At 48.5% G+C, this 23,109-nt stretch overlaps 1 protein-coding gene across 2 annotated transcripts in view; it reads right to left on the bottom strand.

Moving 5' to 3' along the window:
• Nucleotides 1–258: 258 nt before the first annotated feature.
• The window catches only part of LOC143809933 (cyclic GMP-AMP synthase-like), a 77,776-nt gene continuing 54,925 nt past the window's right edge, over nucleotides 259–23,109 (bottom strand). Inside the window, exon 5 of one of the 2 annotated variants that reach the window (XM_077292884.1) lies at nucleotides 259–787. In XM_077292884.1, coding sequence (XP_077148999.1) covers nucleotides 442–787 — 346 coding nt within the window. In that variant the 3' untranslated portion in view covers nucleotides 259–441. The remainder of the gene's footprint in view (nucleotides 788–23,109) is intronic. The other variant, XM_077292885.1, reaches the window with a different exon arrangement.

Raw genomic sequence — 23,109 nt, 5'->3', positions numbered from 1 at the left:
ACATGAAACTACATTAAATCTGATGGTGGGGAGTTCGGCCTTTCACTCTTTTTTGCATTAATATTACTATTACCTGTTTTTTGTTGGCGAGCCAGTTTATGCTCGAGATATATTACAAAGGGTTAGTGACATCCAGTATGGCCTGCACCTCTACCCTCTTACATCGCCATTTAAAACCTTGTTTTCTACTATACTTTCTACTTTTTTTATAAGAAAAAATACAAACGCTAATGCAATGCAATGTATAACCTAGTAAAAATATAAAATAATTTTTATTACTTAAGTTAGTTTCTTTACTTCATATGTCATTAATACTTTCTAAATTACTCTGTATTTCTGTAATATAGAAACAGCAGGGTTAACAACTTACTATTAAACTCATATTATTTGTGGCCTATCATAAGCAGTTTGGATATACGTCAAAATATAAATAAATAGGCTCTATTCATAAAAAATAGGGTAGTTATTTGATTTTTGGTATCTTATTTGCTCGTAAAGATAGTCACAGTTAGATTTGTCTACAAATTCTTCACTGAAAAGATTATGAGCAGGAATAAAAAAGTTGCACAGAGTGTACCTACTAAGACAGTCCAGGAAAAAATCAACATATTTATTAAAATGTAATTCCAAATCCTTAAATTTCCAGTCTTCATCTTTTGGATGTTTCGCACAGAAATGCAGTAGTGCAGTCTTGGCATGGTATGAGCAGAACGGATTCATTTTTCTTTGCTCTCCATTTGTTTTCAGGAGTTCCAGTAAGTACTTTAACAATTTGAGACACTGCCTTCTGTGAATAAACAAAATTTAACCATTATTAAATAATTCTATATCCAACTTTAGATATAATAGAAATTTAAATGCCATATTTTTACATTTTGTTATGAGAATAGAGCTCTTCTACCACATTCCAAAGACACGAAACATTGCCCTATGCAGTCAAAAGTATTGTCCTAAAGGTGATATTTAAATTTAGTTTATCAGAACTACAGGGACTCTACAATATGAACAGTTAAACGTGGAAAAACACCAACTTAAATGAGGTTTACTACAGCAGGGAATTACAATGGTGGGGGGTACACATTTTGCTGATAGTTGTGGTTGTGCAATAATCGATACATTTTTTCAGGTGCTCTTTTGTCTTTTCAGAGTGATCCTATAAAGAGAGTAATTCTGAAAGTGTATATGTTGGGTGCTATGCAAACTCTAGCACCACCTATTTGGTGAATATTATTTGTGTCATTCCGGTTCCTGACATAACTAGTGTTTAAGTCTTGTAAGGCGGCTGCCAGTCACATAGTGGATAGGAGACATGTTTACCAGAGGTGAATGTCCTCTGTGATGTATAACCTGGAGTAATGCTCCAGTACACATTGTAATAAGAAGGGTTAATTGATACAAGAGAGAAGAAAGATATGCACACTAGTGGGATCAACCAACCATAATATTCTTTATTTTGAATGACAATACAAAAACAGGAGCTAGAAGTCAGAGAGGGAATGGTCCCGGGACCCAAATAGTGTGGGGAAAGCCCCACGCGTATCGCTGCAAAATGCAGCTTCGTCTGGGGACTTCTAGATATCTCTCTGACATAGGCCTTCCCTTCATTCCTCTATTGTGATGGCGTGTTATGGCATGTGAACCTTAAAACGCTTTCTATACTACATAACAGGCTTATTTCACTACTGCATTGGTAGCCTTGCTTCTTTATTAATAGGGGTTGTTTCTTGGATTAATTTCCTGTTTGGGAGATCCATACTTATCATCTTTTGCTGCTATTTAGTAGGCTTATTGGGGCCCCTTAGTTAGCACCAGCCTCTTTATTCACATAGGGGCACTCCCTCACTATATGGTTCTCTGGGGACGCCCAGGGTTCTTCTACTACCTTGTTTTGCATATATATGAATTAAGCCATTGTCTATGTGTATAGGTGTGGTGCTATCTGTGACATATTACTGTACCTTAGGTCGTCTCTATATATCTATTCATTACAGGACCAGTGGTGTGTTGGTTGTTTTTTAATATGTTTTTATTTGTGTTTTCTGTCTTCCCTAATAAACTTTGCATTTTTGTAACTTAATTGTACTCTGGTAGTGCACTCTATATGCATGGTCTCTTTTCTTGCTTTTTTTTGGTACATTGTGTTGCTATGCATTGAGCTGCACCCCTGATTATACTTACCTAATAGGTTGTGATTGGTTTCTTGCCCATTGGTAGTGCTCCCTGGTCTCCCTTCTTTGTTTCCATTCTTGCCACACTGTGGGCTGTGTACCCAGGCCTGTTCCCTGATTCTGTCCTTGTCTGTATTGGGACCTATCCCTGTACGTGTTTGTATCCAAGTCTGGATCTTTCCCTACCCTGCTGTGTCTGTCCCTGTTCCTACTCCGTAAACCTGCAGTATCTGAACCAGCACCTATCTCTATTCTGTTGTCTCTGTAAAACGTTAGTGATCTTTGTGTACACTTGCTACTGCATTGTAAGTACCTTGTGTGAATCTGGTCCTGTCTGTCCTGCTTGTACCACTCCTTGTATCGGTCTAGTGTGTACTCTATCCTGTCCAAAGTGTACTTGTCCTTGTTGTTGTCCTATGGCTGACCGCCTCTGCGGCTTTCTGCCTGACCACGTCTGCGGCTTCCTGCCTGACTGCGTATGCGGCTTCCTTGATGACCGCATCTGCGGTTTCCTGTATGAGTGCACCTGCGGTTTCCTATGGTTGACCGCGTCTGTGGTTTCCTATACTTGACGCCACCTGTTCCACACCTGAGGCTCTGCACCTGTTCCACACCTGAGGCTCTGCACCTGTTTTGCACCAGCAGCTCTGCACCTGAAGGTTTTTTAATAAAATGTTGCTTTAGACCCAATTTGTTTTATTTTCACAAGGGTAAAATGGTAAAATGAAAGCTAAAACTTATGTTATTTCTTCTGAGTACACCTGTACACTACATTTGGTTAAAAACGGAAAGCCTACAGCCTGCAATAACCATTCTGCCGCCTTGCCACCACCCGAGCTGCCGCATCACCAACCGCCAGAGCTGCCGCATCACCAACAGCCAGAGCTACCGCATCACCAACCACTAGAGCTACCGCCTCACCACCGCCAGAGCTGCCACGTCACCAACCGCCAGAGCTGCCGCATCACCAACAGCCAGAGCTACTGCGTCACCAACCGCCAGAGCTGCCGCCTCACCACCGCCAGAGCTGCCGCTACCCCGACCTGTCTCCTCCCCATTATCCCTTAGAATGTAAGTTCGCAAGGACAGGGTACTCTCCCCTTTGCACCAGTCTGTCATTGTAAATTTGTTTACAGTAAATGTTATCTATAACCATGTACGTGACCCCTTTTCTCATGTACAGCACCATGGAATTAATGGTGCTATATACATAAATAATAATAATAATAATCTAATATATAATTGCCTAGAATACTACTTCCTGCAATTTGTGCCAACTTCCGTGGCTTTGTCCGGAGCTAATGTCCGGAACTAATGTCCGGAGATAAGTGACGTCACCAGTGTCCTACACCCAGGCAGAGCACAGGGGCCCCAGGCAGCCTATGGGGCCCAGGCAGAGCACAGGGGCCCCAGGCAGCATATGGGGCCCCAGGCAGAGCACAGGGGCCCCAGGCAGCATATGGGGCCCCAGGCAGAGCACAGTGGCCCCAGGCAGAGCACTGGGGCCCCAGGCAGAACATGAGGCCCCAGGCAGAGCACAGGGGCCCCAGGCAGAGCACAGGGGCCCCAGGCAGCTTATGGGGCCCCAGGCAGAGCACAGTGGCCCCAGGCAGAACACAGGGGCCCCAGGCAGAGCACAGTGGCCCCAGGCAGAGCACAGTGGCCCCAGGCAGAACATGGGGCCCCAGGCAGAGCACAGTGGCCCCAGGCAGAGCACAGGGGCCCCAGGCAGAACATGGGGCCCCAGGCAGAGCACAGGGGCCCCAGGCAGAGCACAGGGGCCCTAGGCAGAGCACAGGGGCCCCAGGCAGCATATGGGGCCCCAGGCAGAGCACAGGGGCCCCAGGCAGCATATGGGGCCCCAGGCAGAGCACAGTGGCCCCAGGCAGAGCACACACCAAATCGGAGGCCGAGGGGCCCCGCCAACCAAATCGGAGGCCGAGGGGCCCCGCCAACCAAATCGGAGGCCGAGGAGCCCTGCCCACCAAATCGAATGCCGAGCGGCCCCGCCCACCAAAGCGGAGGCCGAGGGGCCTGGCCCCGCCCACCAAAGCGGAGGCCAAGGGGCCCCGCCCACCACATCGGAGGCCGAGGGGCCCCGCCCACCAAACCGGAGGCCGAGGGTCCCCGCCCACCAAATCGGAGGCCGAGGGTCTTTGCCCACCAAATCGGAGGCCGAGGGTCCCCGCCCACCAATTTGGAGGCCGAGGGTCCCCGCCCACCAAATCGGAGGCTGAGGGTCCCCGCCCACCAAATCGGAGGCCGAGGGTCCCCGCCCACCAAATCGGAGGCCGAGGGTCCCCGCCCACCAAATCGGAGGCCGAGGGTCCCCGCCCACCAAATCGGAGGCCGAGGGTCCCCGCCCACCAAATCGGAGGCCGAGGGGTCCACACCATCCAAATCGGAGGCCGAGGGGCCCCGCCCACCAAATTGGAGGCCGACGGGCCCCGCCCACCAAATCGGAGGCCGACGGGCCCCGCCCACCAAAGCGGAGGCCGAGGGTCCCCGCCCACCAAATCGGAGGCCGAGGGTCCCCGCCCACCAAATCGGAGGCAGAGGGTCCCCGCCCACCAAATCGGAGGCCGAGGGTCCCCGCCCACCAAATCGGAGGCCGAGGGGCCCCACCAACCAAATCGGAGGCCGAGCGGCCCCGCCCATCAAAGCGGAGGCCGAGGGGCCCGGCCCCGCCCACTACATCGGAGGCCGAGGGGCCCCGCCCACCACATCGGAGGCCGAGGGTCCCCGCCCACCACATCGGAGGCCGAGGGTCCCCGCCCACCAAATCGGAGGCCGAGGGTCCCCGCCCACCAAATCGGAGGCCGAAAGTCCCCGCCCACCAAATCGGAGGCCGAGGGGCCCCGCCAACCAAATCGGAGGCCGAGGGGCCCCGCCAACCAAATCGGAGGCCGAGGAGCCCCGCCCACCAAATCGGAGGCCGAGCGGCCCCGCCCACCAAATCGGAGGTCGAGGGTCCCCGCCCACCAAATCGGAGGCCGAGGGTCCCCGCCCACCAAATCGGAGGCCGAGGGTCCCCGCCCACCAAATCGGAGGCCGAGGGGCCCCACCCACCAAATCGGAGGCCGAGGAGCCCCGCCCAACAAATCGAAAGCCGAGCGGCCCTGCCCACCAAAGCGGAGGCCGAGGGGCCCGGCCCCGCCCACTACATCGGAGGCCGAGGGGCCCCGCCCACCACATCGGAGGCCGAGGGTCCCCGCCCACCACATCGGAGGCCGAGGGTCCCCGCCCACCAAATCGGAGGCCGAGGGTCCCCGCCCACCAAATCGGAGGCCGAGGGTCCCCGCCCACCAAATCGGAGGCCGAGAGTCCCCGCCCACCAAATCGGAGGCCGAGGGGCCCCGCCAACCAAATCGGAGGCCGAGGGGCCCCGCCAACCAAATCGGAGGCCGAGGAGCTCCGCCCACCAAATCGGAGGCCGAGCGGCCCCGCCCACCAAATCGGAGGTCGAGGGTCCCCGCCCACCAAATCGGAGGCCGAGGGTCCCCGCCCACCAAATCGGAGGCCGAGGGTCCCCGCCCACCAAATCGGAGGCCGAGGGGCCCCACCCACCAAATCGGAGGCCGAGGAGCCCCGCCCAACAAATCGAAGGCCGAGCGGCCCCGCCCACCAAAGCGGAGGCCGAGCGGCCCCGCCCACCAAAGCGGAGGCCGAGGGGCCCGGCCCCGCCCACTACATCGGAGGCCGAGGGGCCCCGCCCACCACATCGGAGGCCGAGGGTCCCCGCCCACCACATCGGAGGCCGAGGGTCCCCGCCCACCAAATCGGAGGCCGAGGGTCCCCGCCCACCAAATCGGAGGCCGAGAGTCCCCGCCCACCAAATCGGAGGCCGAGGGGCCCCGCCAACCAAATCGGAGGCCGAGGGGCCCCGCCAACCAAATCGGAGGCCGAGGAGCCCCGCCCACCAAATCGGAGGCCGAGCGGCCCCGCCCACCAAATCGGAGGTCGAGGGTCCCCGCCCACCAAATCGGAGGCCGAGGGTCCCCGCCCACCAAATCGGAGGCCGAGGGGCTTCGCCAACCAAATCGGAGGCCGAGGAGCCCCGCCCACCAAATCGAAGGCCGAGCGGCCCCGCCCACCAAAGCAGAGGCCGAGGGGCCTGGCCCCGCCCACCATATCGGAGGCCGAGGGTCCCCGCCCACCACATCGGAGGCCGAGGGTCCCCGCCCACCAAATCGGAGGCCGAGGGTCCCCGCCCACCAAATCGGAGGCCGAGGGTCCCCGCCCACCAAATCGGAGGCCGAGGGTCCCCGCCCACCAAATCGGAGGCCGAGGGTCCCCGCCCACCAAATCGGAGGCCGAGGGTCCCCGCCCACCAAATCGGAGGCCGAGGGGCCCCGCCCACCAAATCGGAGGCCGAGGGTCCCCGCCCACCAAATCGGAGGCCGAGGGGCCCCGCCCACCAAATCGGAGGCCGAGGGGCCCCGCCCACCAAATCGGAGGCCGAGGGTCCCCGCCCACCAAATCGGAGGCTGAGAGTCCCCGCCCACCAAATCGGAGGATAAGGGGCCCCGCCAACCAAATCGGAGGCCGAGAGGCCCCGCCAACCAAATCGGAGGCCGAGGGGCCCCGCCCAACAAATCGAAGGCCGAGTGGCCCCGCCCACCAAAGCGGAGGCCGAGGGGTCCGGCCCCGCCCACCAAAGCGGAGGTCGAGGGGCCCTGACCACCACATCGGAGGCCGAGGGTCCCCGCCCACCAAATCGGAGGCCGAGGGGCTTCGCCAACCAAATCAGAGGCCGAGGAGCCCCGCCCACCAAATCGAAGGCCGAGTGGCCCCGCCCACCAAAGCGGAGGCCGAGGGGCCTGGCCCCGCCCACCAAAGCGGAGGCCGAGGGTCCCCGCCCACCACATCGGAGGCCGAGGGTCCCCGCCCACCACATCGGAGGCCGAGGGTCCCCGCCCACCACATCGGAGGCCGAGGGTCCCCGCCCACCAAATCGGAGGCCGAGGGGCCCCGCCCACCAAATCGGAGGCCGAGGGTCCCCGCCCACCAAATCGGAGGCCGAGGGTCCCCGCCCACCAAATCGGAGGCCGAGAGTCCCCGCCCACCAAATCGGAGGATAAGGGGCCCCGCCAACCAAATCGGAGGCTGAGAGGCCCCGCCAACCAAATCGGAGGCCGAGGAGCCCCGCCCAACAAATCGAAGGCCGAGTGGCCCCGCCCACCAAATCGAAGGCCGAGCAGCCCCGCCCACCAAAGCAGAGGCCAAGGGGCCTGGCCCCGCCCACCAAAGCGGAGGCCGAGGGTCCCCGCCCACATCGGAGGCCGAGGGTCCCCGCCCACCACATCGGAGGCCGAGGGTCCCCGCCCACCACATCGGAGGCCGAGGGTCCCCGCCCACCACATCGGAGGCCGAGGGTCCCCGCCCACCACATCGGAGGCCGAGGGTCCCCGCCCACCACATCGGAGGCCGAGAGTCCCCGCCCACCAAATCGGAGGATAAGGGGCCCCGCCAACCAAATCGGAGGCCGAGAGGCCCCGCCAACCAAATCGGAGGCCGAGGAGCCCCGCCCAACAAATCGAAGGCCGAGTGGCCCCGCCCACCAAAGCGGAGGCCGAGGGGCCCGGCCCCACCCACCAAAGCGGAGGCCGAGGGGCCCCGACCACCACATCGGAGGCCGAGGGGCCCTGCCCACCAAATCGGAGGCCGAGGGTCCCCGCCCACCAAATCGGAGGCCGAGGGTCCCCGCCCACCAAATCGGAGGCCGAGGGTCCCCGCCCACCACATCGGAGGCCGAGGGTCCCCGCCCACCAAATCGGAGGCCGAGGGTCCCCGCCCACCAAATCGGAGGCCGAGGGTCCCCGCCCACCAAATCGGAGGCCGAGGGTCCCCGCCCACCAAATCGAAGGCCGAGGGGCCCCGCCCACCAAAGCGGAGGCCGAGGGTCCCCGCACACCAAATCGGAGGCCGAGGGTCCCCGCACACCAAATCAGAGGCAGAGGGACCCCGCCCACCAAATCGGGGGCCGAGGGGCCCCGCCCACCAAATCGGGGGCCGAGGGGCCCCGCCCACCAAATCGGGGGCCGAGGGGCCCCGCCCACCACATCGGAGGCAGAGGGGCCCCGCCCACCAAATCGGAGGCCGAGGGTCCCCGCCCACCAAATCGGAGGCCGATGGTCCCCGCCCACCAAATCGGAGGCCGAGGGTCCCCGCCCACCAAAGCGGAGGCCGAGGGGCCCGGCCCCGCCCACCAAAGCGGAGGCCGAGGGGCCCCGCCCACCACATCGGAGGCCGAGGGGCCCCGCCCACCAAATCGGAGGCCGAGGGTCCCCGCCCACCAAATCGGAGGCCGAGGGTCCCCGCCCACCAAATCGGAGGCCGAGGGTCCCCGCCCACCAAAGCGGAGGCCGAGGGGCCCGGCCCCGCCCACCAAAGCGGAGGCCGAGGGGCCCCGCCCACCACATCGGAGGCTGAGGGGCCCCGCCCACCAAATCGGAGGCCGAGGGTCCCCGCCCACCAAATCGGAGGCTGAGGGTCCCCGCCCACCAAATCGGAGGCCGAGGGTCCCCGCCCACCAAATCGGAGGCCGAGGGTCCCCGCCCACCAAATCGGAGGATAAGGGGCCCCGCCTACCAAATCGGAGGCCGAGGGGCCCCACCAACCAAATCGGAGGCCGAGGAGCCCCGCCCACCAAATCGAAGGCCGAGCGGCCCCGCCCACCAAAGCGGAGGCAGAGGGACCCCGCCCACCAAATCGGAGGCCGAGGGTCCCCGCCCACCAAATTATTCTTACATTTGAATAAATAAAGTATATATGGATTCTAGACTCCCGATTCTTTAGAATCGGGCTGCCATCTAGTAATAATAATAAAAACTACTACCACTATTTCACATTGACATGATTTAACACAATTGAGTGCAACCATTTTCGTATTTTGATATACAAGATGCTAAAGACAGTCGCTCTGCATCTTGTTGCAGAATGTCTCTGCGTTTGGCATTGCAGACGACTTCTTAATCCTCTTTTTTGGCTTTGCTACTGAGTTTAATGATGGGACTCGCAAGCGTGAAGACCCTTGACGTTGGGTTGCGAGCTTGCATATCTTGGCCAAAATATCGACCAATACCTCACATATTTATATGTAATGTGTGAATTGTATTTTTCAGGGTACAGCCAAGCCCAGCACGTTGGGTCTTGTATACAGGGGTGTTCACATGGGGTGCACTGAGAGAGTACTGGCCAGCCTGCCTTTAAGAATAGTAGGGGCGTGACTAATAGGCTGAGAGCCAGACACTATGCATTACCTACATGTGAACAGCGCCCTATACAGGCCTCTATTCTGCAAATGTATGCTAAGCAGTTACCCCCTCCATGAACTGGTGGGTTGTGAGTGGCTGTCCATTTAGGATTTTGCACCTGTGTTGCCAACATCTTTGCTATATGGGCTGGCTGCATCCTGTAGTGCATTTGTGCAAAGACCTGTGCAGGTAAGCGGTGCTGCCCCTTTTTTTCAGCTGTATTTTTTTGGGAGGATTTTTAGTCCTCTTTTGTGGCTTTGCTACTGAGCTTATACCATCACACTACCAGGAGACAGCAGTGAATACAGTGCACCAAGGCGCCACAAACTACATTTTCTTTTACTTTTGTTCCTGCCATAGCGAGGTGGTAACATCCGCACACTGAATGGTGCATGGCTTATGGCAGAGTAGTGCATCACTGGCATTACACATGTTGCTGCAGGAGCTTGAACAGATAAGCAGAGCTCCTGGCCATGACCATGCGGGCATAGCTCTTGTGCTCACATCATCAACATGAATATGTGACGATGTGGGAAATCCTTACTGATTCATGATGTACATTTAGTTTTACGTCAGATGTCAGGAAGGAGTTCATGATATGCAAATGATGAAAAAATGGAAACAAAATGTTCAAAACATCTTAATTTATTCAATATTAAGTATGAGAACTGCATGTAGAAATACATATACTTATGTGCCTTGACTGCTATGAGTAAGGTTATTAATATCTGAGATATGCTACACTAAATGTACTTGGGCATGTAAATACTAAATATCCAAAGCTGTCAGCTCCCTTTGCAATTTCCAACCAATGACACACAGACATGCTCGATGGGGAGAGGGCTAGAGATGCTGTAGGCCATGGTACCACATTTCGGCCACAAAGGCTGCTTTGGAGAAACAACCATACCCCTAATTCTACAATCAAATCAACACAATGTGGAGCTGTTAGCGTACATGGATTGAAGAATAGATGAGCCAGGCTACACGAGTATGTTATGCCATCCTTCTCTTTCCTCACGAAAATAGGACCGGTGTGATGTTACTTCATGAAAGCCTTTTCAGTGACCTCACACCATTACTCTGAGATGCTATAATAATGGAGAGCAAGAGCAATAGAGACTGGAATGAAGGTACTGTATATCCTCTTCAGTGATGAGTCCCACTTTTATCTTAGATGGAATGATAGCCGAATATTGGTCTGGAGAAACACAGAAGGGAAACGACTAGACCAATAACGGTATGAACACCCATAGAATTTACAAAAAAAAAATCAAGAAATTTTTATTGCACCTCAAAAAGACAAATGCATGATAAAACCATTTAAAAAAAAGTCCTGAATATAAAGCCAATAACCATTACCGCTATATGTCTGATACGTAGAACAACATAACCAAAATACAGGGCCGGCGTTTGGCACAGACAGACCAGGCAGACGCCTGGGGCCCCCACCTACAAGGGGGCCCCCTGCATCTGCAACCCCTGTATGAAGTGCCCAGAGGGTTTTCAGCAGTGAATAATGCTGTGCATTGCTCTGTAGTCCCAGAACGTGTCTCCCAAACCCCCCTGGAGACCCCCTCAGTGCAGTGATTTACTCATGTGGTCCGGAGCTCTGTGCTGTTTGCTGTAGGATCAGGTTTCACAGTCACATACAGCAGCCATCAGCATTGGCTCTGACCAGTCACTAAATCACTGCTTGTAATCTGACAGGGCGACCTGCTGTCACTACTGTCTGGATGACACAAGACAGGAATATTGTTTGCTGAATCAGGGTATTTATTATATAGAAATAAATTAATTCCCACGTGAAATAATAAGGGTAAACCATACACATATATAGTACAGGTGTGCATAGGAATCAGCGTTTTTGGCGCATTTTTGTTTTGCAGCCAAAACCTGCTCTCTTGGCAGTAAAAACACTGCTTTCAAAGCACCCATTTTTTAGGGTATGTGCAGAGGATCCGGAAATGGCAGCCCTTCGGACGCAGTGGACATGTGCGGTGTCCAAAGTGCTGCCATGTTTTGAACACATGTGATTCCGCGTGTGTTCATTGATCTGTGCGGAATCCCTGCGTCCTATACATTGCAGGGGTGAGATTTCTCTTGTGGAGACTCGCGTCTACGCCATATAAATTGACATGCTGCAGCCTGGACAGACGCGCCCCATGTCTGTCTCTGCAGGTGAGGTGCGGGTGTCAGTGCACGTATAGTAGAGATGGAATTTCTTGAAATCCCATCCACTATACTGTAACATCTGGCCGCTGCGGGTTGGACGCTGCACAAGTACACAGCAGCCGACTCGCAGCGTATTCTGATTGTGGACACACACCCTTAGAGCTTTTGCTGTTTGTTTTTTACAGTATGCATTTTGTCTACAGTACACATTTAATAAAGTTAGTGTTATTCACAAAAAACGCAGCGAAAACCAAGTTTGCAACATTTGCAGCATTTTTTAAACTTTTTCATTGCTTTCTACGGGTGAAAAAAATAGCTGAAAGTGACACGCTGCAGATTTAAAAAACGCTGCAGTTGTGAAATTCAGTCAGGGGAAAATACAGTTATATGAAAAAGTTTGGGCACCCCTATTAATCTTAAGCTTAATGTTTTATAAAAAAATTGTTTTTTTGCAACAGCTATTTCAGTTTCATTTATCTAATAACTGTTGGACACAGTAATGTTTCTGCCTTGAAATGAGGTTTATTGTACTAACAGAAAATGTGCAATCTGCTTTCAAACAAAGTGACATTAATATATAGTAGATCCTCCTTTTGCAAAAATAACAGCTTCTAGTCGCTTCCTGTAGCTTTTAATGAGTTCCTGGATCCTGGATGAAGGTATTTTTGACCATTCCTCTTTACAAAACAATTCCAGTTCAGTTAAGTTTGATGGTCGCCGAGCATGGACAGCCCTCTTCAAATAATCCCACAGATGTTCAACGATATTCAGGTCTGGGGACTGGGATGGCCGTTCCAGAACAGTGTAATTGTTCCTCTGCATGAATGCCGGAGTAGATTTGGAGCGGCGTTTTGGATCGTCTTGCTGAAAGATCCATCCCCTGTGTAACTTCAACTTTGTCACTGATTCATGAACATTATTGTCAAGAATCTGCTGATACTGAGAGGAATCCATGCGTCCCTCAACTTTAACAAGATTCCCAGTGCCGGCATTGGCCACACAGCCGCAAAGCATGATGGAACCTCCACCAAATTTTACTGTGGGTAGCAAGTGTTTTTCTTGGAATGCTGTGTTTTTTTGCCGCCATGCATAACGCCTTTTTGTATGACCAAACAACTCAATCTTGGTTTCATCAGTCCACAGGACCTTCTTCCAAAAATAAATTGGCTTCTCCAAAGGTGCTTTTGCATACCTCAGCCGATTCTGTTTGTGGCGTGCTTGCAGAAACGGCTTCTTTCGCATCACTCTCCCATACAGCTTCTCCTTGTGCAAAGTGCGTTGTATAGTTGACCGATGCACAGTGACACCATCTGCAGCAAGTTGATGCTGCAGCTCTCTGGAGGTGGCCTGAGGATTATCCTTGACTGATCTCACCATTCTTCTTTTCTGCCTTTCTGATGTTTTTCGTGGCCTGCCACTTCTGGCCTTAACAAGAACTGTACCTGTGTTCTTCCAGTTCCTTACTATGTTCCTCACAGTGGAAATTGACAGGTTAAATCTCTGAGACAGCTTTTTGTATCCTTCCCCTGAACAACTATGTTGAATAATCTTTGTTTTCAGATCATTTGACAGTTGTTTTGAGGAGCCCATGATGCCACTCTTCAGAGGAGATTCAAACAGGAGAACAACTTGCAAGTGGCCACTTTAAGTAGCTTTTCTCATGATTGCATACACCTGGCTATGAAGTTCAAAGCTCAATGAGGTTACAAAACCAAAAAAAGTGCTTTAGTAAGTCAGTAAAAAGTAGGTAGGAGTATTTAAAACAAGAAAATGATAATGGTGCCCATACTTATGCACCTGTCAAAATTTGTTTGAATGCAGATTGCACATTTTCTGTTAGTACAATAAACCTCATTTCAAGGCAGAAACATTACTGTGTCCAACAGTTATTAGATATATGAAACTGAAATAGCTGTTGCAAAAAAACAATTTTTATAAAACATTAAGCTTAAGATTAATAGGGGGGCCCAAACTTTTTCATATAACTGTAAAAGGGTGTGCAGGAGATTTCTGAAAATCTCAGTTTTTGCTTGTGCTGTAAAATGCTGTAAACTTCTTATTTGCAGAAGAAAGAGCTGCAAACATTCTGCATATGAACATGGCGAAAAGCTGCTTTATAAAGTGCCAGCCTAACATAGGAGATTTCCGAAATCTCCTGCAGGCGCTTGTTTTTTTTCTGACTGGATTTCAGAACTGTAGCGCTTTTTAAATCTGTAGCGTGTCACTTCTTTCAGTGTGTTTTCACCTGTAGAAAGCAATGAAAGAATAAAAAAGCTGCAGATATTGCAACGGCATTTTTCACTGCAATTGTTTAAGTGGTTTTGGTGAAGTAAACTATTAGGTCTCGTTCACATGTTCAGTATTTCACATCAGTATTTGTAATGCAGAAACAGCAGTGGAACAATGAGGCTATGTGCACACGATGCGGAATCTGCCATGGATTTTTCCACGCAGATTCCTAAAAATCTCCAGATAAAACACCCTGCATTTTACCTGCAGATTTACGGCGGAATTGCTGCATTTTTTTGTGCGGTTTTCAACAGCGTTTTTACACCTGCAGATTCCTATTATGGAGCAGGTGTAAAATGCTGCGGAATCTGCCAAAGAATTGACATGCTGCAGAACATACAATGCAGCGCTTCTGCGTGGTATTTTCCGCAGCATGTGTTCGGCGGATTTTGTTTTCCATAGGTTTACATGGTGCTGTACAACGCATGGAAAACTGCTGCGGATCCACAGCAAAATCTGCAGCATGTGCACATAGCCTGAGAAACACGTCACCACTTCTGTATTTATTACCCTCCTGGTTTTGGCTTACACATACTGATGTGAAATACTGACCAAATACTGATCGTATGAATGTGGTCTTAAACATACTGTAGACAAAACAAACATCCTCACGCCAAAAAAAAGCTGAAAAAAGTGTGAAGAACACCACAAAACAAGCTGAAAAACAGGTGCTTTGAACGTAACGTTTTTACTGCTAATAGAAAAGGTTTTGTCTACTGAAAAAAATGCTGCATGTGAACATAGTCTTACTCTGAAACGCTATATCTGTGGTGTTACATAGGACTGCAGGTGACATCTACTACATTATCTGTTCTTAGAGAGTTACCACTGCTGTCTCTGGTGTTACATAGGACTGCAGGTGACATCTACTACATTATCTGTTCTTATAGAGTTATCACTGTATTATCTATGGTGTTAAAAAAAAATTAAGAGGGGGTTGGGGGCAACTCTTTGTCTTGGGCCCCCAATCTTTTCTGACCCTAGCAACACCCCTGCATACAGCTAATAGTGGCAGACCTGTTGGCCGATCTAGGCCCCTAAATATGGGGGCCACAGTGTGAGCACTGGCTCCAGGCCCCTCCACCAACTGTATCCATATCCTGCTCATGTAATGTAACCTAAATGTTTGTGTGATTTTACAATGTTAGCATTTGGGGCCCCACTTTAAATTTTTGCCTAGGGCCCCAGTTTGTCTAAAACCGGCCCTGCCAACATATAAAGTACTATTCAATGACAATAATATACTTGGTTATATAAATGCAAATATACAATGTCTCCTGTCCATGGGTATGGTTTCTCAAATAACAGAAATGAGGAAGAAGACTTTATATTACAGATACAGATATATGAAAAAGGAACCCAATAGTGGCGTGCAACAACCTGTAGTCATATATTAACGTTGTTATAACCCCATATGCTTAATATAGTAATTAGCAGTGTTATATGAGCATGCTCAATACCCAAACAATAACAGTACCGATATCCCTCTCACAATATAGGTTTAGGTGTATGCTTAAGACCCCAACCTGATATAAGTCAAGCCACCCACAGTCATTTGGTGTGGCAAAAAAAGGGGGGATGTGCTGCAGATGGAAAGCGATACACTCACAAGTTTGAGCAAGATGGAACAAAAAATGACAAAGGTGAAGGGCGCAGCACCGGTGCTGAAAAATAATATACCGTGGGTAGAAATGCCCAAACAAGACAGGAGACAGGCTAAGGGGTGAGGTAAGAGCCCCACGCGTATCGCTGCAAACGCAGCTTCGTCAGGGGAAGTAAGGTCGTATGTCATGTCTGAGGTTGCTGCGCCCTTCACCTTTGGCATTTTTTGTTCCATCTTGCTCAAACTTGTGAGTTTATCGCTTTCCATCTGCAGCACATCCCCCCTTTTTTTGCCACACCAAATGACTGTGGGTGGCTTGACATATATCAGGTTGGGGTCTTAAGCATACACCTAAACCTATATTGTGAGAGGGATATCGGTACCGTTATTGTTTGGGTATTGAGCATGCTCATATAACACTGCTAATTACTATATTAAGCATATGGGGTTATAACAACGTTAATATATGACTACAGGTTGTTGGACGCCACTATTGGGTTCCTTTTTCATATATCTGTATCTGTAATATAAAGTCTTCTTCCTCATTTCTGTTATTTGAGAAACCATACCCATGGACAGGAGACATTGTATATTTGCATTTATATAACCAAGTATATTATTGTCATTGAATAGTACTTTATATGTTGGTTATGTTGTTCTATGTATCAGACATATAGGGGTAATGGTTATTGGCTTTATATTCAGGCCTTTTTTTAAATGGTTTTATCATGTGTTTGTCTTTTTGAGGTGCAATAAAAATTTCTTGATTTTTTTGTAAATTCTATGGGTGTGCATACCGTTATTGGTCTAGTCTTTTCCCTTCTGTGTTTATTCAATTTATTCTACAGACCAGGTTTTTGCACCCTGTTTTCATGATTGATACAGGGGTGCACCCCTCATATATATATTTATAGAATATTGGTCTGGAGACCATGTGGGCCACAACATGAAAAGGCCCACATCATGAGGACACTTCACACCAGTCCTAATTCCCAGGATTATTGTGTGGTTGGCATACTATGCCTATAAGGTTTTTTTGTGTGGTTTTTTATAGCAGTCAGTGTAGAGAATGATCCAAGGACTGAAAATTCCTACATAATCATTTTATGGCTTTATTTTTAACGGCTAACCCTTCCAGGAGACAATTTTAAGAGGTCTTGAGTGTATGTTTAGATCTCGCTGAAAGAAACAAAACAATGAAAATGTGGAGTCCCTGTGGGTGGAGATAAGGGGAGGGGGGGGAAATAATAAATTACTGATAGGGGTTAGTTATAAGTCTCCAAAAATAATGGAAGCAATGGAGAATATCCTCATAAAGCAAATAGATGAAGCTGCGACTCAAGGAGAAGTCATTATTATGGGGGACTTCAACTACCCTGAAATAGATTGGGGAACAGAAACCTGCAGTTCCAGCAAAGGTAATCGGTTTTTGACAACTATGAGAGACAATTACCTTTCACAACTGGTTCAGGACCCAACAAGAAGGTGGGCACTGCTAGACCTAATATTAACCAACAGGCCAGACCGCATATCAAATATAAGGGTTGGGGGTCACTTGGGGAATAGTGATCACAAAATAATAAGTTTTGATGTATCATTTAATAAGATGTGTAGTAGAGGGGTTACAAGGACACTAAACTTCAGGAGGGCAAATTTCCAATGGATGAGAGATGATCTTGGTGCAATTAACTGGGACGATATCCTGAGACATAAAAATACACAAAGAAAATGGGAAACGTTTATTAGCATCCTGGATAGGACCTGTGCACAGTATATACCGTATGGGAATAAACATACTAGAAATAGGAGGAAACCAATATGGCTAAATAAAGATGTAAGGGGCACAATAAGGGACAAAAAGAAAGCATTTAGAGAATTAAAGGAAGTAGGTAGTGATGAGGCAGTAAATACAGAAAATTAAATAAATTCTGTAAAAAGCAAATCAAGGCAGCAAAAATTGAGACAGAGACTTATTGCCAGAGAGAGTAAAAATAATTCCAAAATATTCTTTAACTACATAAATAGTAAGAAACTAAAAAATGAAAGTGTTGGCCCCCTTAAAAATAGTCTGGGTAAAGTGGTGGATGAGGATGAGGAAAAAGCCAATATGCTAAATGACTTTTTTTCATCAGTATTTACACAAGAAAATCCCATGGCAGACAATATGATCAGTGATAACAAAAATTCCCCATTAAGTGTCACCTGCTTAACCCAGCAGGAAGTACGGCGGCGTCTAAAAATCACTAAAATTGACAAATCTCCGGGCCCGGATGGGATACACTCCCGAGTACTGCAGGAATAAGGTACAGTCATTGATAGACCATTACTTTTAATCTTTAAAGAGTCCATAATAACAGGGTCTGTACCACAGGACTGGCGTATAGCAAATATGGTGCCAATATTCAAAAAGGGGACAAAAATTGAACTCGGAAATTATAGGCCAGTAAGCTTAACCTCTACTGTGGGTAAAATCCTGGAGGGCATTCTAAGGGATGCTATGCTGGAGTATCTGATGAGGAATAACCTCATGACCCAATACCAACATGGATTTACTAGGGACAGCTCCTGTCAGACAAATCTGATCAATTTCTATGAAGAGGTAAGTTCCGGACTGGACCAAGGGAACCCAGTGGACGTAGTGTATGTGGACTTTTCAAAAGCTTTTGATACGGTGCCACACAAAAAGTTGATACGTAAAATGAGAATAATGGGAATAGGGGAAAATATGTGTAAGTGGGTTAAGAGCTGCCTCAGGGATAGGAAACAAAAGGTGGTTATTAACCCCTTAAGCCCCAAGGGTGGTTTGCACGTTAATGACCGGGCCAATTTTTACAATTCTGACCACTGTCCATTTATGAGGTTATAACTCTGTAACACTTCAACGGATCTTGGCGATTCTGACAATGTTTTCTCGAGACATATTGTAATTCATGATAGTGGTAAAATTTCTTTGATATAACTTGCGTTTATTTGTGAAAAAAACAGAAATTTGGCGAAAAGTTTGAAAATTTTGCAATTTTCCAAATTTGAATTTTTATACCCTTAAATCAGAGATATGTCACACAAAATAATTAATAAGTAACATTTCCCACATGTCTACTTTACATCAGCACAATTTTGGAACCAAATTTTTTTGTTTGTTAGGGAGTTATAAGGGTTAAAAGTTGACCAGCAATTTCTCATTTTTACAACACCAATATTTTTTAGGGACCACATCACATTTGAAGTCATTTTGAGGGTGATAGAAAATAACCAAATGTGACAACATTCTAAAAACTGCACCCCTCAAGGTGCTCAAAACCACATTCAAGAAGTTTATTAACCCTTCAGGTGTTTTACAGGAATTTTTGGAATGTTTAAAAAAATGAACATTTAACTTTTTTCACAAAAAAATTTCCTTCAGCTCCAATTTGTTTTATTTTACCAAGGGTAACAGGAGAAAATGGACCCCAAAAGTTGTTGTACAATTTGTCCTGAGTACGCTGATACCCCATATGTGGGGGTAAACCACTGTTTGGGTGCATGGCAGAGCTCGGAAGGGAAGGAGTGCCGTTTGACTTTTCAATGCAAAATTGACTGGAATTGAGATGGGACGCCATGTTACATTTGGAGAGCCCCTGATGTGCCTAAACATTGAAACCCTCCACAAGTGACACCATTTTGGAAAGTAGACCCCCTAAGGAACTTATCTAGATGTGTGGTGAGCACTTTGACCCACCAAGTGCTTCACAGAAGTTTATAATGCAGAGCCGTCAAAATAAAAAATCATATTTTTTCACAAATATGATTTTTCTCCCCCAATTTTTTATTTTCCCAATGGTAAGAGAAGAAATTGGACCCCAAAAGTTGTTGTGCCATTTGTTCTGAGTACGCCGATACCCCACATGTGGGGGTAAACCACTGTTTGGGAGCATGACAGAGCTCGGAAGGGAAGGAGTGCCGTTTGACTTTTCAATGCAAAATTGACTGGAATTGAGATGGGGCGCCATGTTGCGTTTGGAGAGCCCCTGATGTGCCTAAACATTGAAACCCCCCACAAGTGACACCATTTTGGAAAATAGACCCCCTAAGGAACTTATTTAGATGTGTTTTGACAGCTTTGAACCCCCAAGTGTTTCACTACAGTTTAAAAAGCAGAGCCGTGAAAATAAAATTCTTTTTTTTTTCACAAAAATTATTTTTTAGCCCCATGTTTTGTATTTTCCCAAGGGTAACAGGAGAAATTCGACCCCAAAAGTTGTTATTCAATTTGTCCTGAGTACGCTGATACCCCATATGTGGGGGGAACCACCGTTTGGGCGCATGGCAGAGCTCGGAATGGAAGGAGCGCCATTTGGAATGCAGACTTAGATGGATTTGTCTGCAGGCGTCACGTTGCATTTGCAGAGCCCCTGATGCACTTAAACAGTAGAAACCCCCCACAAGTGACCCCATATTGGAAACTAGACCCCCCCATGGAACTTATCTAGATGTGTTGTGAAAACTTTGAACCCCCAGGTTTTTCACTACAGTTTATAACGCAGAGTCGTGAAAATAAAAAATCATTTTTTTTCCACAAAAATTATTTTAGTCCCTTGTTTTGTATTTTTCCAAGGGTAACAGGAGAAATTGGACCCCAAAAGTTGTTGTCCAATTTGTCCTGAGTACACGGATACCCCATATGTGGGGGGAACCACCGTTTGGCGCATGGCAGAGCTCAGAAGGGAAGGAGCGCCATTTGGAATGCAGACTTAGATGGATTGGTCTGCAGGCGTCATGTTGCATTTGCAGAGCCCCTGATGCACCTAAACAGTAGAAATCCCCCACAAGTGACCCCATATTGGAAACTAGACCCCCCAAGGAACTTACCTAGATGTGTTGTGAGAACTTTGAACCCCCAAGTGTTTCACTACAGTTTATAACGCAGAGTCGTGAAAATAAAAATTAATTTTTTTCCCACAAAAATGTTTTTTTAGCCCCCAAATTTTTATTTTCCCAAGGGTAACAAGAGAAATTGGACCCCAATAGTTGTTGTCCAATTTGTCCTGAGTATGCTGATACCCCATATGTTGGGGTAAACCCGTTTTGGCGCACGGAAGAGCTCAGAAGGGAAGGAGCACTGTTTTACTTTTTCAAAACAGAATTGGCTGGAATTGAGATCGGACACCATGTCGCGTTTGGAGAGCCCTGATGTGCCTAAACAGTGGAAACCCCCAATTATAACTGAAACCCTATCCCAAACACACCCCTAACCCTAATCCCAGCCATAACCCTAACCACACCCCTAACCCTGACACACCCCTAACCCTAATCCCAACCGTAAATGTAATCCAAACCCTAACCCTAACTTTAGCCCCAACCCTAACTTTACCCCAAACCTAACCCTAACTTTAGCCCCAACCCTAACTTTACCCCAAACCTAACCCTAACTGTAGCCCCAACCCTAACTGTAGCCCTAACCCTAACTTTAGCCCCAACCCAAACTTTAGCCCCAGCCCTAACCCTAACTTTAGCCCCAGCCCTAACTGTAGCCCTAACCCTAAATAGCCCTAACCCTAGCCCCAACCCTAACCCTAGCCCAACCCCTAGCCCTAACCGTAGCCCTAACCCTAGCCCTAACCGTAGCCTTAACCCTAGCCCTAACCCTAACCCTAGCCCTAACCCTAACCCTAGCCCTAATGGGAAAATGGAAATAAATACTTTTTTTAAATTTTTTTATTTTTCGCTAACTAAGGGGGTGATGAAGGGGGGTTTGATTTACTTTTATAGCGGGTTTTTTAGCGGATTTTGATGATTGACAGCTGTCACACACTAAAAGACGCTTTTTATTGCAAAAAATATTTTTTGCGTTACCAGATTTTGAGAGCTATAATTTTTCCATATTTTGGTCCACAGAGTCATGTGAGGTCTTTTTTTGCGGGACGAGTTGACGTTTTTATTGGTACCATTTTTGGGCACGTGACATTTTTTGATCGCTTTTTATTCCGATTTTAGTGAGGCAGAATGACCAAAAACCAGCTATTAATGAATTTCTTTTGGGGGGGGGCGTTTATACCGTTCCACGTTTGGTAAAATGGATAAAGCAGTTTTATTCTTCGGGTCAGTACGATTACATCGATACCTCATTTACATAATTTTTTTATGTTTTGGCGCTTTTATACGATAAAAACTATTTTATAGAAAAAATAATTATTTTTGCATCGCTTTATTCTGAGGACTATAAGTTTTTTATTTTTTTGCTGATGATGCTGTGTAGTGGCTCGCTTTTTGCGAGACAAGATGACGTTTTCAGCGCTACCAAGGTTATTTATATCCTTCTTTTTGATCGCGTGTTATTCCACTTTTTGTTCGGCGGTATGATAATAAAGTGTTGTTTTTTTCCCTCGTTTTTTTTTTTTTTTTTTTTTTTACGGTGTTCACTGAAGGGGTTAACTAGTGGGACAGCTTTATAGGTCGGGTCGTTACGGACGCGGCGATACTAAATATGTGTACTTTTACTGTTTTTTTATTATTTAGATAAAGAAATGTATTTATGGGAACAATTTTTTTTTTTCTTTATTTAGGATTTTTTTTTTTTTTTACACATTTAAATTTTTTTTTTTTAAACTTTTTTCTTTTGTCCCAGGGGGGACATCACTGTATAGTGACAGATCGCTGATCTGACACTTTTCAGAGTACTGTGTCAGATCAGCAATCTGACATGCCCTGCTCCTGGCTTACCAGCGCCTGCTCTTAGCAGGCACTTGGTAAGCCACCTCCCTGCAGGACCCGGAAGTAGCCCCACGGCCATTTTGGATCCGGGGTTTGCAGGGAGGAGACGCTCGGTACAAGGTGAGCACATCGCCTTGTACCGATCGTCTCCGGGAAGCATGCAAGGAGCCCCCTCCCTGCGCGATGCTTCCCTGTACCGCCGGAACACTGCGATCATGTTTGATCGCAGTGTGCCGGGGGTTAATGTGCCGGGAGCGGTCCGTGACATTATTGCATATGACGTACTATCCCGTCACTGGGAATTAAGTTCCAGGTCACCTTGACGGGATAGTACGTCATATGGGATTAAGGGGTTAATGGAGCTAATTCGGACTGGGTCGCGGTTAGCAGTGGGGTACCACAGGGGTCAGTATTGGGCCCTCTTCTTTGTAACATATTTATTAAAGACCATGTAGGGGGCATACAGAGTAGAATTTCAATATTTGCAGATGACACTAAACTCTGCAGGGTAACCTGTTGTGAACTCTGTTTCCGGGCTCCCTCCTGTGGTCGTGAGTGGCACTGTGTGAGTTCTCTCTTTGGGCTCCCCCTGGTGGCTCTTTTTGTTATTTTGCAGGTTCTGGCTGGGATCAGCTGTCTCGTCATCTGCTAGTTAGGTTTCCTATTTAATCCACCTGGTCCTTCATTCCTTGCCTGTTGTCGTTGTATTCAGTGCTATTCTGATTGCTCCTGTCTACATCTGTTATCAGTCTCTCCAAGAGAAGCTAAGTTTTGTTTGCTTATTTTTGCTCATCTGTGTTCTAGATGTTTCCTAGTATATGATGGGTTTTGTCCAGCTTGCTAATATGTGATTTCCCTGCTTGCTGGTGCTCTGGGGTGCTGAGTTGCTCCCCCCACATCGTTAGTTGGTGTGGGGGTTCTCGCATTC

This window comes from Ranitomeya variabilis, chromosome 2, assembly GCF_051348905.1.
Source record: "Ranitomeya variabilis isolate aRanVar5 chromosome 2, aRanVar5.hap1, whole genome shotgun sequence".
In the NCBI taxonomy this organism is placed as follows: Eukaryota; Metazoa; Chordata; class Amphibia; order Anura; family Dendrobatidae; genus Ranitomeya; species Ranitomeya variabilis.
This window is presented reverse-complemented; position numbering and strand designations above follow the sequence as displayed.